Genomic DNA, 16,571 nt, shown 5'->3' with positions numbered 1-16,571 from the left:
ACGCGATGTATAATAGTGCACCAGACCTTTTACTGTCTTCGCTTGGAGCGCCACGCGCGCCAACGGTCGCAAGAAGCGAACCAACATTTGCCTAACCTGCGCGAGGCTCAAGAACTGCTGCCAATGTTGCATGCTCGATCTCTCCTTTGGCCTTCCCATCGTCGTACGCGATGCCGCTCTTAAGATGGTCGCCCCCGGCCCTCAGTCCGACATCAACCGAGAATACTTTGCTCAAAATAACGAACAATTGATCGAGGAGGGAAAGGTCGGACAAGAGGAATACGAAAAGACAGACGAGAAGGCGCGTGAGCTGCTACGAAGACTCGCCAACAGCAAACCCTATTTCCGCAAAGGAAGGACTATTGAGGAGGGTGAAAGCTCTAAGAGCGGAAGCGCAGCTGTTGGCGCTGGCCTCGGCGGACCTGGCCCTATTCGAACGCGAGATTCCAAGGCTGCCGCAGCAGCGGGAGCTAAACCCGGTGGTAAGGGTCGCCAGGTGTTCCCAAGTGCTGCCCAGTTGCCTCCGAGTCCACGCGACTGGCAACCTCCCGCCGACAAGAGTATTATGTCGCTTTTTGTGACTGGTATCGAGGACGACCTACCCGAGTACAAGCTTAGGGATTTCTTCAAGGCACACGGCAAGATCAAGAGCTTAGTCTGCTCACACATGTCACATTGTGCCTTTGTCAACTACGAAACTCGAGAGGCGGCCGAGAAAGCCGCGGAGGCATGTCAGGGTCGAGCTGTGATTGCTGGATGTCCGCTGCGGGTTCGATGGGGACAACCGAAGGCAATTGGTACTATGGATAAAGACCAAAGAAGTCAGATGCTGCGTGACGCCAGACAGCGCCAGGGAGGTTCTCAAGGTCAAGGCTCACGAGCAGCGGAGGGCACTGGCGAGTCTACTAACCGGCCTGCGGCTCTCCCTGCCCCTGTGGCAGCACCTCCTGGAGCTTCTGATACCCCTGCCTACGCTGCTCTTTCCGGAGACTAGACGATGTCATGACTTTTTTTTATGTTGATCAGAAGGTAGATAGTCTGTCATGCTTTTGGAGTTTGGCGTCCGGAAAAGGGCATCATGGTAAGGCGGTCTTTAGCGAAAAGGATAATTGATCATGGCGGTTGGGAAATGCTCGACGTAGGGATAGATGGGAGGAAAAATATAAGACTGGTCATTATTTTGGTTCACTTATTCCTCAGGGTATCATTACAGTAATGTTACAAATTGTACAATGAGACTAAGAGTTTCCTCTTATTGTTTACCACCACCGCAGCAACCTCCCCCCATTGATCCTTTGCCAGCCGTCTTAATAGATTCGTTGTCGCCTCGCTCAATGTCTTCGTGTATTCGCAGCTCTACATTACTAATTAGTCCTTGTCTGTGCGTAATAATACAACACCCATCCCGAACTCACTGTAAGAATCTTTGCCATCCTCTATTCTTCGGCCCTGAACGACATTCTGGCGGAGAACCTTTGCAACTTCTTCGGCGTGCTTGATCGCTGCAGGAGCATCAGACGCATCGATCGTAGCCTTTTGACGGAACTCGTTACGGATCTGGAGCTGAGCTGCAGACAGGATAGGAGCGTCCCCTAAGGCGTCAAATAGTCAGTACAGTCGAGACGTGGAGCTATCTCAACAGGAGCAAAACCCCCCGTTCGATTCTGGCATGATTATATCAGTAGGTACCTTGGAAAGCAATACGCGCCGCGCGCATCAGGTGTCGGTAGGCATTGAGAGCCGGGACGGTAGTCATTTTGACTCTTAAAGATTCTGGAAAGTGGGAGATTTCGAAACTTGAGGTCTGTGGCAATTCCCGAGTCTATCGTGCTGGGGAATTGTCCGAGGTCGTTAGAGATGCTTTGAAATCGAGAGAGAGAAAAAAGCACAGTTCAACTTCAACTGGATTGGATGGATGCTTCCAGTTGGCGGTTCAGCGGACGGAAATCATTGGATCAAACCACCAGCAAGGTTACAATGTTCAGGGCCCCGGGCACTTGCAAGCACTAATTGCGGAATAGCCTAGGGCACCATCCCACTGTAACTAAGCCTAATCAAAATTATTTAACCATTGGATGCTTTACCCCGCCAATAATATTCATGGTGGGGGAAGTCGATGTAGCGCCATTGAAAAAATTATTACAGCCAAAAAAACCTGTCGGGAAATTTCTCTCTCTATCACCATCAAACCCACCCATCATATCATACAATGGCTTCTGTGGCTACTGTGACACTCCCCCTTCCCGCTCTTCCTAGCGGCTGGGCTGCCGAGAAGGACTTCAAGGCTGTTGGCAAGCTCTCTGAGGCTACTCAGCGAAGCATCGAGCCTGTCGGCCCTCACTTCCTCGCCCACGCTCGACGGGCCCGTCACAAGCGTACTTTCTCTGAGGACGACCGAATCCAGGCCCAGGAGAGCGCCAAGAATGTCGAAGATGGCGATGTCAGCGACGAGAGCGAGCCTGAGGACCCCATGATGCTTCAGCGTGAGGCCAAGGACTGGAAGGTACGTAATTATCGATACACATTTTAGTTCTTTTGTTAACGCATATACCTCTAGACCCAGGACCACTACAAGATTCTTGGTATTTCCAAGTACCGCTGGAGGGCTACTGAGGACCAGATCAAGAAGGCCCACCGCAAGAAGGTTCTCAAGCACCACCCCGATAAGAAGGCTGCCCAGGGTCGTGTCGACGACGATCAGTTCTTCAAGTGTATCCAGAAGGCTACCGACGTCCTACTTGATCCCGTAAAGCGCCGTCAGTTCGACTCCGTTGATGAAGAGGCTGAAGTCGAGCCCCCAACCAAGAAGCAGCTCCAGAAGGCCGACTACTACAAAGCCTGGAGCAAGGTCTTCAAGTCTGAGGCTCGTTTCTCCAAGACTCACCCTGTCCCCTCCTTTGGAAGTGCCGACGCCACCAAGGAGCAGGTCGAGGACTTTTACAACTTTTGGTACAACTTCGACAGCTGGCGAACATTCGAGTACCTTGATGAGGAGGTCCCCGACGACAACGAGAACCGTGACCAGAAGCGACACCAGGAGCGCAAGAACACCAACGCTCGCAAGAAGAGAAAGGTCGAGGACAACGCTCGTCTCCGCAAGTTGCTAGACGATGCTTCAGCTGGTGATGAGCGTATTAAGCGTTTCCGACAGGAAGCCAACGCCTCCAAGAACAAGAAGCGTCTCGAACGTGAGGCTGCTGAGAAGAAGGCCAAGGAGGACGCCCAGGCTGCCAAGGAAGCTGAGGAGAAGGCCGCCAAGGAGGCCGAAGAGAAGGCTAAGGTCGACCGTGAATCTTCCAAGAAGGCTAAGGAGGCTGCCAAGAACGCTGTCAAGAAGAACAAGCGTGTGCTCAAGGGATCCGTCAAGGACGCCAACTACTTCGCTGCTGGCGAGCCCACACCTGCCGATATCGACTCCGTCCTCAACGATGTTGAGACCATCCAGGGCAAGATTGACCCCGATGAGATCGCTGCTCTTGCTGGCAAGCTCAACGGCCTCAAGGTTGCTGATGAGATTAAGGCTGTCTGGACCGGCGAGACCAAGAGACTTGTCGAGGCTGGCAAGCTTAAGGATGGTGACATCAAGGTCTTGGCTTAAGCGATGCATTTGATGTGATTGGAGAAAACGTTTGTGGGATTGTCATGATAGGCTCTAGATAAAATAGAAACGACGTTATGGATTCTAGATTAAAATGAGAAGAGCTGTATACCGTGGTCGGGCTACATTCTATTTACTCATGGCCACTAGCCTTTTTCTTCCCTCGAGATCGTGCACTCGTTTATATGACATGGTGGCTAACTGGATACAAATTCTATTCTTTTTCTGAATCCTATGGGATCTGGTCTATACGAAATATTACAAAATCTACTTGTATACATATGCTGAAAATCCCACCACTACGGTTAAGTCAGGACCAAATGAAAGGAGATAACGCACCAGGATCTAGAACAAAAAGATGTCCAGTGCCATGTGACCGAAGTAGTGAATGTGTAGTCCTCTCGGACTCCGTTGCACTTCTGAAGTATCACGCCTCCCTATCTAGAGACTGGCCCAACACCATCTCATAATACAATCCTCTCTTCGCAACAAGATCTTCGTGTCTTCCCCTTTCGACGATTTTCCCGCCAGAAAAGACGCAGATGGTATCTGCCTCCCGGATCGTGCTGAGCCGATGTGCGACAGCGACTGTCGTCCTTCCCTCGGCTGCTCGGTCCAGCGCCTCCTTGACCACCTTCTCGCTCTCTGCGTCAAGGGCACTGGTGGCTTCGTCGAGAAGTAACAAACGAGGTTTGCGGATAAGAGCGCGGGCAATAGCGATGCGTTGGCGTTGGCCACCCGAGAGCGAGAGTCCTTGGTTGCCACAAGACGTGGCGAGGCCTTCGGGGAGAGAAGAGATAAACTCATAGACGTTGGCTTGTTTGCATGCCTCAATGATTTCGCCGTCAGACGGGTTACCCTCTTCGATACCGAGGGATATGTTATCCCGGATCGAACCTTGGTATAGAACTGGCTCTTGCTGAACGAGAGCAATGTCTCGCCTGTGCAACCGTCTGTCTTTCGTGCTGATATCCTGACTTTCTGCCTTTATCATGCCACTAGTTGGATCATAGAACCGCTCAAGTAGTGCAATCATGGTTGACTTGCCGCATCCAGATGCTCCGACGAGAGCCACCATCTTTCCAGGTTCGATGCTAATATCCACGCCTCGAAGCACCGGTAGCTTAGGCCGACGAGGATATGCGAAAGTGATCTCATCGCAAGAGATGTCAATGCCCTTCCCAGTTGGGTTTTTCTCACCGCCAGGCCCATTCCCTACATCGTCGTGAAGCACCTTTTGGCGTCGAAGCTCGAATATATAGTTGATCGCCGTTCGAGCTTTTGTAATACTCGTAGTGTACTGGAACAGCATTGCTGAAGTTTCTCCCGAGAAGACGACAGCAATGAAGATCACATAGAACTGATCAGTGGTATACTCGCCAGTGGAAACAAGACGCCCACCATACCTGTCACCTGTCAGCGTTGTCTCAGCCATCCACAAGCAAGTGATACTTACCAAAAGCCGAGTGCCATGGCAAGGAAAGACGCCGACTGGCTGAAGGAGTAGAACAGCATCTTCCAGCCCAAGCTTCCAATCGCTTCTTTTGCAAGACCTCCAAGGGCATTGCTATAACGCTCGATGACGGCTCGCTCCAAAGCTAGCGAGGAAACGGTTCGTATTCCCAGTACAGCCTCTGAAGCCAAACCGCTACTTTTAGCAAATCTTCCAGCAGTGTCGTCATCAAACTTGTATTCAAGTCGGATTCTCACATATCCTGAGCCGACGAGCACTGGCAGGGCAGCCAGTGTAAGGACCAGACCCAACTTATAGCCGTAGGCTATGGCGAGTATGGAACTCGATAGGACTGTAACTATGTTGATCATGATGAGTGACAAGTTCATGGATAGTAGTTCCTGGAGGCTCGTGGGCTCGGCGGCTAGCCGTGAGACGAGAGCTCCAGTTCCTCGATCTGGGTCGTCGAAGAAGCTCATATCTTGCCGAAGAGTATTGTCAAAGAGCTCACTCCTATATACCATCATTACATGCTAGGGAGTATTAGCTAAATGGATTCTGGAAGTCGGTTTGTAGACAGATCACTTACTTGGCCGATCTCATTGCAGACCCAGCCAGCCACAGCGTATATGACAAAGTTGGCGAGGGCAACGACAAAAAACATTAACGAAAAAAAGTTCGCCTCGCTAACATCTATCGTCTCGAATGCCTTCATAGTTCTTGAGAAGAGAATAGCGAGTGCCGGATATGTGGCGCCTGAAATAGTGTAAGTAAGCCTCTTTTCCCTCAAGACGTGGGACAAATAACCTACCTCCCAAAACGGAAATGATGACTAGAATGAAACCAGAAAACCACAGAGGTCTTTGTTCCCTGATCACAAGCCAAAGACCTTTTAGAAGCCCATAACTGATTGCATCGCTTTGTGTGATGTCCGCTACAACGTGCTGAGAAGCGCGGGACAAGACAGGATCAAGATGAGCACCTGCCTCGTGTTTCACCGGATCATCGTCCTCGTCGTCTGACGATGCACTGCCCTTGCCAAGATCCTGTAAGCGTACCAAGCGCGAGTATGTGCCGCCTCCTTCAAGGAGTTCGTTATGGGAGCCTTGTTCGATTGTTTCACCCTTGGCCATGACGATGATATTGTCGGCATCACGAATTGTAGACAGTCTGTGCGCGATAACTATCATTGTTCGGCCTTTAGCTACATTGTTAAGAGCTTTCTGCACGATCTTCTCGGCGTTAGGGTCGAGAGCACTGGTAGCTTCATCCAGCATCAAAACTTTAGGGTTAGAAATGATGCTGCGAGCGATAACCACCCGTTGTTTCTGTCCGCCGGATAGCGACGCTCCCCTTTCGCCTATCCAAGTATCGTAGCCCTGAAAGAAGTCAGAAGGGGGTAATAAAGAAGAGGGATGAGCTTACCTTGGGCAGCGTCTCGATGAAGTCGTGGGCATAGGCAGATTTACAGGCTTCGATGACCATTCTTTGTTTCTCCTCTTCTGGAAGGTCTACCATGGGTGTACCAGTCAAGCCATCAACGACATTTTGATAAATGGTACCACTGAATAAAGTTGGTTCCTAAATAGAAGTCAGAAGTTACTAGATGTTCGACATTGGATGTTTTATGCATACCTGTTGAACCATTCTGATGTTAGTCCGTAGCCACTGTATGTTTAGATTCTCAACAGGGTGTCCATCGAGTGTTATCGACCCGCTGCTGGGCGTATACCATCGTTCCAAGAGTCCGAATACAGTGCTTTTTCCGGATCCACTGGCACCGACAAGAGCCGTAGTCCGATCAGCAGGAATGTTGAGATCCAGCGAGCGAAGAATCGTCACATTAGAACGGGAAGGGTAGGCAAACCTGACCTCACGAAATTGGATGTTGCCCTTGAAATCGGGAATGGTCTCGCCTTGTTGAGATAATGGATCTATCTGCGACTTGCGGTCAATCATTTCGAACATCTCTTGCGCAGCAGCAGTAGCTTTGGAGATGGCTATTGTCTGGGGAGCAATCTGAGTGAGTGCTGTAGCAGCAACGAGAATAGCAAAAATGACACTATGAGAACCAACGTTAGTCAAAGAACTCCAGGTAGATAAAGCATAAAAATAACACTCACGTTACGACAGTGCCCGGCTGCGTGATCTCGCCCGAGGAGTACATCCTCATTCCCTGCCAAAAGGCTAAGCCATACCCTGCAAAGATACAGAAGAATTCAGTGGGGAACAAAATCATGTACACCCAAGACTTCTTATGTCCAATTCTCCTTGCTTCTTCGAGTGTACTCGTGAATCGTTTTGACAGCTTTGGGAAGGCCCAGAAAGCGTGGGCTGTACGAATAGTCGAGAAGGCCTCCTCTGCCAAAGAGCTAGACCTCGAGTAGACGTCAAACATGGCATACTCGTAGCCGGTATCAATAGCCACGCAGATGATGGTGACAACGAGGTTCACTGGAATGATGGCGAGGACAATGAGAGTGAGCTTCCATTGCACTGCGAATGCCACGATGAAGGCAGAAACAAAGGTTGAGAGGGCTGCAATGGTGATGCCGAACTTTTCAGAGATTCCTTGGTTGATGAGGTTTCCATTGGTCGTGATCTGCCCTGGAATAGAAGATGCGGGAGAATCAAAAAAGGAAACCTCTTGACGAAGAGTGCTCCTGACAAAGTCAACACGGAGCGATTTTGTCGTGTTGATGGCTGCGATAGAAACAAGTATCTGTGTACACATCCAATCAGAACCGCCTTGCTTATTTGGTGGGCAGATTAGTAGGTACTTACCGTCCAGATATATGTCAACACAAATTTTGCAATAAAAAGATAGACAAAGTATAGACTATAAGCAAGATGACGATCAGTTTATGTGTCCAACTCCTGGAGCGCATCATACAGTGATGGAAGACCATATATATATACCTGTACTTGCTGACCTCAGTTCGGTATCCAGCAGGTGATAGTGATCCGGTAGCGAAATCGGTAAAAACGTTGATAAACTTTCCAAAGACAAGATCCATCAGGGGCAAAATCGTGCCTGCAGCGACCATGCAGACAAATGCGACACCATTGAGGATCCATCCCAACTGATCGTTGTAAGTGAAGACGCGCTTGGATATGTTGTTAGGTACCTAGTAATAATACAGATGAGTTGAAAAACTTACCAAGTAATACTTGAAGCTTGTATCCTTCTTCTCATCTTTTGTATCGCCACAGTCACTCTCGCCCTTGTCTCCAAGTGCAACCGTCATTGTACTGTTTGGTTGTTCTGTTGACACTCCTGTCTTGGAAGGCGAATTGCCAATTGAGCCCTCTTCCTTGATTGCAAGCTCCTGGTCAGTCATCTTGAACCGACGGGAAGACGACCGTTAAAGGTACTAGCCTAGCTATATAAATGGATAAAGACAAAAGGTCAAGACCATTGAGAAAAGGATGCTTCTTGGCGTTGACGTTGACGTTGACATTGACATTGGTCGCATCCCGCGCGATACGATTCAACCAATGAGCTTACACAGGCATCAGATCACCGGTGGACTTGGGCGGTTTGGTGCAGAGGTCTAAGACCGGGGCAATTATTCAGCCGCCTGTGGTTAATTTCGACTACTAGGTAACTAACTGTTTGTAGGAGGACCTACAGAGTTGGAGGCAGGCTGTGTGCATGAAGCAGACAATCCCAGGGAATAGGTACTAGAGTAACTATGACAAACGAACACGAAAATTGAACTTTAATCCGTCCATCAACGTCGGTCCAAGAGCAAGTCGACTTTCATGCAGCCACATCTGTTTGGACAAGCCACAATTCGGTTCCTGCAACAATCTAACAGGTTATTATCGGTCCCCGCGCTTCCCGAACCTTTCTTCCCTTCCTTTCATCCCATCATAGCACCATACAGGCAGGTATTCTCTCCCATCTGTACCTGTGCCGCGTCGTCAACACCCAAATTCTAGTCTTTTTCTCCAATTGCGAAAAAAAAAAAAAAAAAAAGAAATAGGTACTAGCTGCTCCTTTGTTTGCCTCGTCATCCATTGGTCACGTCAAGATACATACATACATACACCCACCCATTTGTTATGGACCATTCCAGTACTGGCCCGGGATTCACCAACAACGGACCCGCGGCTCCCGATGACTCTACGCGGCGTGCGGTAAGTGGCATCTTCCACATTGGGCATTCTTTACGGGGATAGTTGCCGCTTGTACTGCAACATGTTTGCAAGATCCCAATGGCTTTGCTTGGCTTGAATGCATGCATGCGTGCATGCGTGCATGCGTCTAGTTACTCGTCTGGTGTATCAAGACTAACTCAATATCTCGTGAACCAGTGTGATCAGTGTCGTATGCGCAAGGTAAGCACATCCCATAAGTGCGATCGCAAAGTAAAGTAGGTAGTATGTGTGCTTTGTATCAATAACACTCGTATGGAATAGATCCGATGCGATAAAGACTGGCCCTGCTCCAACTGTCGTACAGCCAAACGCTCTTGTACATCCACCGGTGTCGGTCAGAGACCCAAAGAGCCTAGACAACGAGTGCTCATCTCATCTCAATAGTCGGTTACCCCGTATCCTCTTGACTCTAGGAAAAGGAAACCTGTATCGTGTTTGCCATGATAGTCTATTCCCACTCACATCCCACCCACCCAAGCAAGCAAGCAGACTATTTGCTAACCAGTGACTTGCCCATCCTCCAGTGAGCGCAAGATTGACCAGATCGAAGTCCGTCTGGCTAACATAGAAAACCTCCTCCGCGATCTCTCTCAGCGCCCCACCTCAACACCGGGGAGCAATGTTTATGTCCCAGTAACCCCTGGGGCTTTTGCTGGCCTGGATGCCAACGCTGCGTCGACAGTCGGTTTTGAAAGCTCTGATGATGAATCTGTGCTTGGCGGCGATTCTGTAATTGCTCAGCAAACGACATATGCGAGCGAACTCCTTGAGCACGCTGTAGAGCGTACCTCATTGCACGATGTCAGCCCCAAGATGTGGGAAGCCCTTGCCAGCCTAAGACAGATAGCCGAACTCCAGAGTCGACAATCCATCAGCCATGGCCCTAGGTTCCCATTGCAACAACCTTTGCCCCAAGGTGGCCTGGGCCAGCTCAAGATGCCTCCTATGGATGTCGTTGTCTCCTTGTTGAAGCGAGCCAGAGGTACATGTTGAAACATCTGCTCTTGAAACCCGCTCGCTGACTAGTTCTAGCTTCTCCGCCGGGGCTCTTCACATTCGTGTGCTATTTCGTAGGAATCAGTGACTTCTCAAACCTTTGTCGGATGGTCTACTTCCCCACGGAAGACTTCACCGATGCTACATTCATCATTGTCAACGCCGGGCTCTATTATCTGTTTCTCGAGCAACATTCATTGACCACAGACAACAAAGCCCTTAAAGAGGAGTTTGCCTTGCACCTTCACACAAGTCGAGTTAACCTGGAAACCGGACTAGCAAACATGTCTCTCTTCATGTCGGTCAAGATCGAAACCGTCCAAGCTCTATTGTTGGGGGTGAGGAATCGCTTCCTTATAACAAGTAATACTAGACGCTAACAAAACCACCAGACGCTGTATGCCATTGATGTGTGCAGACCATCGGTAGCCTGGCACCTTAATAGTGCTGCTGCACAAATGTGCCAGACCGCAGGTTTTCACCGCAAAGACCACTCCGTTCGCAATCCCGAAGAAGCCAGTATCAGAGCAGTCCTCTTCTGGTATGTTTACACGACAGATAAAGCGCTGGCAATTCGACTTGGGCGCGCCCCTCTCATCCAGGATTGGGAAATCGACATCCCGCGCACCTTCTACTTTGAGGGCATACTGAGCCTTGAAACCAAAGCTGTTGCAGCCACGTGGCTCAGCGCTGCGACGCTTCAAGGCCAAGTTTATGAGCAGCTGTAAGTATTGCCAGAGCCGTCTTTGACTATTGTGACTAAAGGGGACCAGCTTCTGCCCAGCAGCACTAGCTCAGCCTCCGGCTGTTATTGCCGAGAGGGCTCGAATGCTAGCAGCAAAGTGTCGAGAGGTAGAGGCGGAGGCTGACGAGAGCCGAGGGATGGCTATTGCCTCGCTCGAGAAAATAGGAGCATCTCCTCTTGTCGATATTCACGTCAAGGGTGACGAAGTCCAGCTGCTATCAACTATGACACTCATTTACCGAGCAATCCCAGCCCCTGAAGGCTCCTCCAGTAGGTTCTGTAACGAGTGTCTCGAGACCGCGAGAAGGGCAACACATACTCATTTAGCCTGTATGGAACTGGTGCGGAAGGATCCCCACGCGAGAAACATTTATGTCCACTGGTATGTTCACAGCAACGATCGTCCCCAAGCTCCTAAGATATCTAACACCGTGGCAGGAACTTGGTATTGACTCCATTCGCCCCCTTCTTCGTTCTGTTTTGCTATGTCATAGAAACATCATCGCCAGAGGACCTGCGTCTCTTGTGTGACTTTAGCACATCCATCGGAGAAACAAGTGACGCCTCGGAGACTATGCAAAAACTATCACGGCTGTGCCAAGTCATGAGTAATGTCGCAGCGCTGTATGTCGAGGCCAAGTCGCAACAGCAGGAAGATCAAACAATGGTACCAATCGGAGACGAGTTTGACGTTTATCTGAGCCAACTAGGCTTCATGCCTGTGATGGACCCGAACGTCAACACCACCGGTAGCGACCCTAATGCTACATTTCCCGATAACTCGCAGGTAGCTCAAATGGCAGACTGGATGTCTGGAAGCCGCAACTTGCTGGGATTGTTGGAACAGGATATATCTCAAATAGGAGGTCCGCAGTGGCCACCAATGTAAAGGGCGAAGGGTGAAAGGCAATGCCAATAGATAGGGATGTATCGACGCAGCATTTGTTATTTAGCGTTTGCTTGTGTCTCCAGAGCCAGTGCCGCATATTTTAGTCCGTAGGAAACCGCGGATTATAAACCTCGTAGCCCTCATCTTCAGTGTCGCTTTCTGGTGAGAGGTTTTTCTGGAGACCAGGGTTGACCGGTGTAGGCTCAAGCGCATTGGTTGGCTTGGGCTTCTCAGTAGTTGACGATGTTGATCCCGATCCGCTATTTTCGACTTTGGTGAAAGCACTTTTGAAGCCACTCTTCTTGAAGCCGCCTTTCTTGAAACCTCCGCCTCCACCTCCGCCTGCTGTGCCCGTAGCAGCTTCCTGACCGGGGAGCTTGATGCTGATGAGACCATCGGCTTTGGCCTCTGCCTTACGCGCACGTGAGCCTGCATTGGGGTCGCGAACCATGGCTTTCATGTCCTTAAGGCGCTGCTTGTGGCTATGGTCATAACTGCCGAGATGAGCTTCATAGTCATTCATCCTTGAATAGCCTTTGGAGCAGAGCTGGCAGTAGAAAGACTTTTGCGCTTCACGCGCAGCCGCGGTCTGTGCCGCTGGAAGTGTTTGGTGTCGCTAAAGGCGGCGCGTCAGTAAGAGAGTATATTATCATAGTATATAGGACTTACTGGAGGCATGTTCGTCTGCTTGATGTTCTCTTGGACAACTACAGGTCAAGCGCGTATGGCGGGTTTGCTGCAAGGAAGATGTGGATCTGAATCGACTGTTGAATCTTTGATCGGGAAAGATTGAGCAGTGACGAGATAAGCTACTAGGGGTGCTCGGGCACTAACTTCATGTGGCCAAGGTTTTCCAGTGCATCCGCTACCAATCAGAATTTGGCATGCTTTGCTGACCGGGCTCCCAGAACATCAACGTCATTCCCAGGGGCTTTCGGCAGGGGCTTCCAGAACAACTGCCCCAGAATCTGTGGCAGCTTCCCCCATCTCCAACCACGTTGAGGCGCTAATCCCAACTGGAAAAACTTCCCTGTCACGAGCGCGCCATCATCTCTTCTTCTTCTACGTTTGGGCTCCCCGCCAGCATTTCCTGGAGTTGTTTCTTTCATCTACTTACAGAGAAAAGTAACACGCTGGGCGTGGTAACACTATGGATTTCGACCAATCCTCCGATCGTCGAGCCTCACAGGCAAGCTTCTTATCTTTGCAACAGCTTGACCCTTCCCCGATAGATTCTCCGCCAGCAGATCCCACTATTGACCGCCGTGATCTTGGGCCACCGCCTCGAGGAAGCGATGATGGGTATGAGATGGTGAGCGCTGAAGAAATCGAGAACAGCACCTCATCTCTCAGGGCCCCTTCGACCGGTGCTCCAGGTTTGAGTGCAAGCACAAACCTAAACCGGTCTGGAGCTGGTCCTGGCCCTATCTTTTACCGTAAGGATACACTCGTGTGTATGATGCTCAATAGAGCCATGCTTACTCTCGATTAGTTATGCGAATCCAGAAGTTCTCGAGTTACGCAATGGGTATCTTCACGTCCCTCCATCTTGCCAATGTTTCTCTCATCCCCGCTATCACACGCTCGGTTCCCGGCTCCGAAACCTACCTCCTTATGACTCGTGAGATTTACCAAACCTCACTCACCGAACCCATACTGGTTGCTCTGCCCATTATCGCCCATATCGGATCAGGCATCGCCCTTCGATTGCTGAGGAGATCGCAGAATATGCAACGTTACGGTGCAGCGACGCCGGGGATGTACGCCCTTCATCGCTCAAGGACGGAACTCGAGAAGGATCAGAAGGCCGCTTCACCATGGCCAGCATTGAGCTACATCTCTACGTCCGGGTACACGTTCACATTATTCCTCGCCGCCCATGCCTTCGTCAACCGTATCTTGCCTTTACAAGTTGAGGGCGACAGCTCTAACATTGGTCTCGCCTACGTCGCACATGCTTTCGCTCGACATCCCATCACCTCCTGGTTCTCTTATGTCGGTCTTCTTGCCGCTGGCTGTGGTCATATGATTTGGGGGCAGGCTAAGTGGTTCGGTCTGTCACCTACGACGAAGTATATCTGGGGAACAAGCAGCGTGCCCGCCGAGAAGAAGGCTATGAAGCAAAGAAGGCGAAAATGGGTTGCTCTTCACGGTGCTTCGATGGCATTCGCTGCACTCTGGGCAGTCGGAGGACTAGGCGTTGTCGCAAGAGGAGGACTTATGGACGGCTGGGTCGGCAAAGTTTATGATGATCTCTTCTCGGCGATCGGTTTGTAAAAGCAGATTTAGTTCAGCATCATCGGAGTTTGGGAACGCTTATGGTAGACGTTAAGTTTCTACCTTGACACGCATGATGGAAATACCCTGCGTTCATATGTCAGAGAAAGAAGTAAATTAGCATCAGAACGCCAGAAACAACTTTAATGAACACATTCTGGCACTTGCAGAACTATGTTAACGTTTTGTTCCTCACTACTTGCCTAACAACTTTGATGCATTTGCACTGCTCCCTACGAATGGTGTGGTTGTAAGTCAACACTCAGTTAGCATATGCTAAGGGACAATACAGAATAACCAGAGACGGATACAAGAATATGGACATCGACGATTGTAACATTGAATATATTCTTTAATATCCAGGTAACATGGGTTTTGTCCGTGATATTACCTCAATCATCAACCATGATTTTTAACACCGTACGTACAGGGTAAGCGCCAGGACTACAAGCTCCAATCGACCCAACCATCGCCACCGACATTTTTCATTCTTTGTCAAGCAATTTCTGTTCCGACATCATATTGGCATTCGAGCATAGAAACATACTATAAAGCTCTGCAGCTATAAGCACGCTTGGGCTGCTGCGCAATAAGAAGCCTTCAAAATGTTGAAGCGCAAGGGTCCATACAGCGAGGAGAGCTCTGACCTTTGCATCCATGATGTAGCTCAACCTCGGCCATTAAAACGTCTACGCATCGCCAACGCGGCTTGCAACCCACCATTTCGAGATATACTTACCAACATATCTTCTGAAATCCTGCTGAGAATCCTGTCGTTTCTTTCATCATCCGAGCTCCTTGACATTTCCCCCACTTCTCGTCGTCTTTACCGCCTTGCCTCGGATCCTCATCTGTGGCGCGAACATTACTACGAGCGGTTTGTCCTTCCACGCGCGTTGCGCATACCTGGATTTCGTATCGGTGGGGCTGGCGGCACCAGGCTTCAATACTCTGCTCGACGGGCTGTGTGGGCAGACGGAAGGAAAGGCAGAGCGCCGAATGATGAATTCTTAAAAGAGAGCAGCAAGAACGAGAGCGTTGACTGGAAGAGACAATACAAGCTACGCCACAACTGGGCCAGAGGCAAATGTGCAGTGGAGGAAGTCAGCGTGCGAGATGCTTCAGAAGAAGGTGATGGGCAAAAGAGAACGCTGATCAAGGTCGTTGAGGGTATAGCGATAACAGCCGACTCAGAATCCGGACTGCGCGCATGGGATCTCCGGACGCGAAGGCCGACCGCGCAACGCAATTTTTGCAAGGGCGATAAAAGTGATGACAGTACACCGACATCGTTGGCAGTGGACGAAAACAGCTCTGCGACCGAGGTCGACATCATAGTGGGATTCGCTGATGGCAGTTTCGGACTTTGGCGGTTGAACCTCGAACAACAAAAATTGACGCGGCGGTACCGGCATGAGAAAAGCTGCAACGGAGAGATCATCGCGGTTGCCTGCGGTCATCCTTATGTATTGACAGCGACAACAGCTGGTTTGATATCTCTCTACACATTTAATCGACCAGCCACTGTGCCTACAGACGATGTTACGAACAGTGCCAGCAATAATAGCGAATCACTATCGTACGGGACAGTAGAGCAACAGGCGAAGCCTCGAGACGTGGGCACGATCCTGCCGGCCCCCTACCTTCTCACATCTCTCAAGTCGCACACTACACACCTTCCTATCGCTCTATCGATTCGACGCATGTCGTCCTCTGTAAGCGCCTCTATCGCGTACACCTTCCCTGTCCGCGACGGCTGGTGTATCGGCGTCCAAGACCTACTCATAACGCCGTCTCCCGATGGCTCCGGCGTCGACAAACTGACATCCCGCCTCGCTTCGACACTCCCCATTACAGCCTCAGGCGGCGTCGACACTATCCAAACTCACGGGTCACGTCCAGAGCTTATGACCCTCTGTTACAGCCACCCATACCTACTCGCCACACTGCCAGACAACACACTGGTCCTATACCTCTGCACGTCAACCGCCAAATCTTTATCACTTTCTTCTGGCATCCGCCTCTGGGGCCACACGTCAGGCATTTCGGATGCTGAGATTACACCGCGGGGTAAGGCTGTTAGTATTAGCACGCGGGGCGACGAGATCCGCGTATGGGAGCTAGAGGGCCGCGTCGGAGGCAGCAGCATCGAGGTGCGACCTACGACCAGGCAACCGTCTGATAACACAGACATTCCTACGACAGCACCGCGGGCCGAGTGGGAGGACCGCAGGAATTGGGTCGGCTTCGACGATGAGATGGTCATCGTTCTCAAAGAGACACGAGACGGCCGCGAGAGCTTAATGGTTTACGATTTTACTTGATGCCGACTGCCCGACACCGTCATTCTTGACAAGCCAAAAGCGACTTCATCAATGTTCTATTGAAAAAAGGGCAATATAGGTTCGCGTCGAGACCCTGCCGACAATGGCAATCGCCGCCGCCTCCA

At 50.4% G+C, this 16,571-nt stretch overlaps 8 protein-coding genes across 8 annotated transcripts in view; 5 read left to right on the top strand and 3 right to left on the bottom strand.

Moving 5' to 3' along the window:
* The window catches only part of FGSG_12577 (pre-mRNA-splicing factor slt-11), a gene marked incomplete at both ends in the record, with an annotated part of 1,757 nt that extends 763 nt beyond the window's left edge, over window positions 1–994 (top strand). Inside the window, one exon of the mRNA XM_011324728.1 lies at window positions 49–994. Coding sequence (XP_011323030.1) covers window positions 49–994 — 946 coding nt within the window. The remainder of the gene's footprint in view (window positions 1–48) is intronic.
* FGSG_02784 (uncharacterized protein) lies at window positions 356–1,785 on the bottom strand. The gene is made up of 3 exons (XM_011324727.1): window positions 1,690–1,785; window positions 1,416–1,592; window positions 356–1,356 (listed from the first exon to the last, which is right to left on the bottom strand). The coding sequence occupies exons 1-3, from the start codon at window positions 1,754–1,756 to the stop codon at window positions 1,253–1,255; spliced, it is 348 nt and encodes a 115-aa protein (XP_011323029.1). The 5' UTR covers window positions 1,757–1,785; the 3' UTR covers window positions 356–1,252.
* A 413-nt stretch (window positions 1,786–2,198) lies between these two features.
* Window positions 2,199–3,744, top strand: FGSG_02785 (uncharacterized protein). Its single transcript, XM_011324726.1, has 2 exons — window positions 2,199–2,503; window positions 2,558–3,744. Exons 1-2 carry the CDS (start codon window positions 2,210–2,212, stop codon window positions 3,596–3,598), a joined length of 1,335 nt encoding a protein of 444 aa, XP_011323028.1. The 5' UTR covers window positions 2,199–2,209; the 3' UTR covers window positions 3,599–3,744.
* A 281-nt stretch (window positions 3,745–4,025) lies between these two features.
* FGSG_02786 (uncharacterized protein) lies at window positions 4,026–8,392 on the bottom strand (the record flags this gene model as incomplete). Its single annotated transcript, XM_011324725.1, has 11 exons — window positions 4,026–5,004; window positions 5,055–5,584; window positions 5,641–5,807; window positions 5,863–5,995; window positions 6,110–6,430; window positions 6,477–6,632; window positions 6,687–7,113; window positions 7,175–7,773; window positions 7,836–7,890; window positions 7,971–8,158; window positions 8,213–8,392. The coding sequence occupies 11 exons, from the start codon at window positions 8,390–8,392 to the stop codon at window positions 4,026–4,028; spliced, it is 3,735 nt and encodes a 1,244-aa protein (XP_011323027.1).
* Window positions 8,393–9,174: 782 nt separating this feature from the next.
* Window positions 9,175–11,911, top strand: FGSG_02787 (uncharacterized protein; the record flags this gene model as incomplete). Its single annotated transcript, XM_011324724.1, has 7 exons — window positions 9,175–9,194; window positions 9,372–9,395; window positions 9,740–10,197; window positions 10,248–10,549; window positions 10,604–10,935; window positions 10,985–11,338; window positions 11,395–11,911. The coding sequence occupies 7 exons, from the start codon at window positions 9,175–9,177 to the stop codon at window positions 11,843–11,845; spliced, it is 1,941 nt and encodes a 646-aa protein (XP_011323026.1). The 3' UTR covers window positions 11,846–11,911.
* Window positions 11,912–11,945: 34 nt separating this feature from the next.
* Window positions 11,946–12,523, bottom strand: FGSG_02788 (uncharacterized protein; the record flags this gene model as incomplete). Its single annotated transcript, XM_011324723.1, has 2 exons — window positions 11,946–12,461; window positions 12,515–12,523. The coding sequence occupies 2 exons, from the start codon at window positions 12,521–12,523 to the stop codon at window positions 11,946–11,948; spliced, it is 525 nt and encodes a 174-aa protein (XP_011323025.1).
* Window positions 12,524–12,995: 472 nt separating this feature from the next.
* On the top strand, window positions 12,996–14,122 carry FGSG_02789 (uncharacterized protein; the record flags this gene model as incomplete). Its single annotated transcript, XM_011324722.1, has 2 exons — window positions 12,996–13,281; window positions 13,338–14,122. The coding sequence occupies 2 exons, from the start codon at window positions 12,996–12,998 to the stop codon at window positions 14,120–14,122; spliced, it is 1,071 nt and encodes a 356-aa protein (XP_011323024.1).
* Window positions 14,123–14,727: 605 nt separating this feature from the next.
* FGSG_02790 (uncharacterized protein) lies at window positions 14,728–16,446 on the top strand (the record flags this gene model as incomplete). The annotated part of the gene is made up of 1 exon (XM_011324721.1): window positions 14,728–16,446. One exon carries the CDS (start codon window positions 14,728–14,730, stop codon window positions 16,444–16,446), a length of 1,719 nt encoding a protein of 572 aa, XP_011323023.1.
* Between the last annotated feature and the right edge of the window lie 125 nt (window positions 16,447–16,571).

The sequence above is a fragment of the Fusarium graminearum genome, chromosome 2 (genome assembly GCF_000240135.3).
Source record: "Fusarium graminearum PH-1 chromosome 2, whole genome shotgun sequence".
Lineage (NCBI taxonomy): Eukaryota > Fungi > Ascomycota > Sordariomycetes > Hypocreales > Nectriaceae > Fusarium > Fusarium graminearum.
The sequence above is the reverse complement of the archived record's forward strand: the minus strand, read 5'-3'. Positions and strand labels throughout refer to the sequence as shown.

Excerpts from the sequence above, each read along its gene's own strand:
- FGSG_02784 (XM_011324727.1), bottom strand. The coding sequence starts at position 1,756 with ATGACTACCGTCCCGGCTCTCAATGCCTACCGACACCTGATGCGCGCG. Across the intron at positions 1,593-1,689 it reads GGCGCGTATTGCTTTCCAAG|GGGACGCTCCTATCCTGTCT; the intron begins GTACCTACTGAT and ends TTGACGCCTTAG. Across the intron at positions 1,357-1,415 it reads GGATGGCAAAGATTCTTACA|AGCTGCGAATACACGAAGAC; the intron begins GTGAGTTCGGGA and ends TTAGTAATGTAG.
- FGSG_02785 (XM_011324726.1), top strand. The coding sequence starts at position 2,210 with ATGGCTTCTGTGGCTACTGTGACACTCCCCCTTCCCGCTCTTCCTAGC. Across the intron at positions 2,504-2,557 it reads GTGAGGCCAAGGACTGGAAG|ACCCAGGACCACTACAAGAT; the intron begins GTACGTAATTAT and ends ATATACCTCTAG.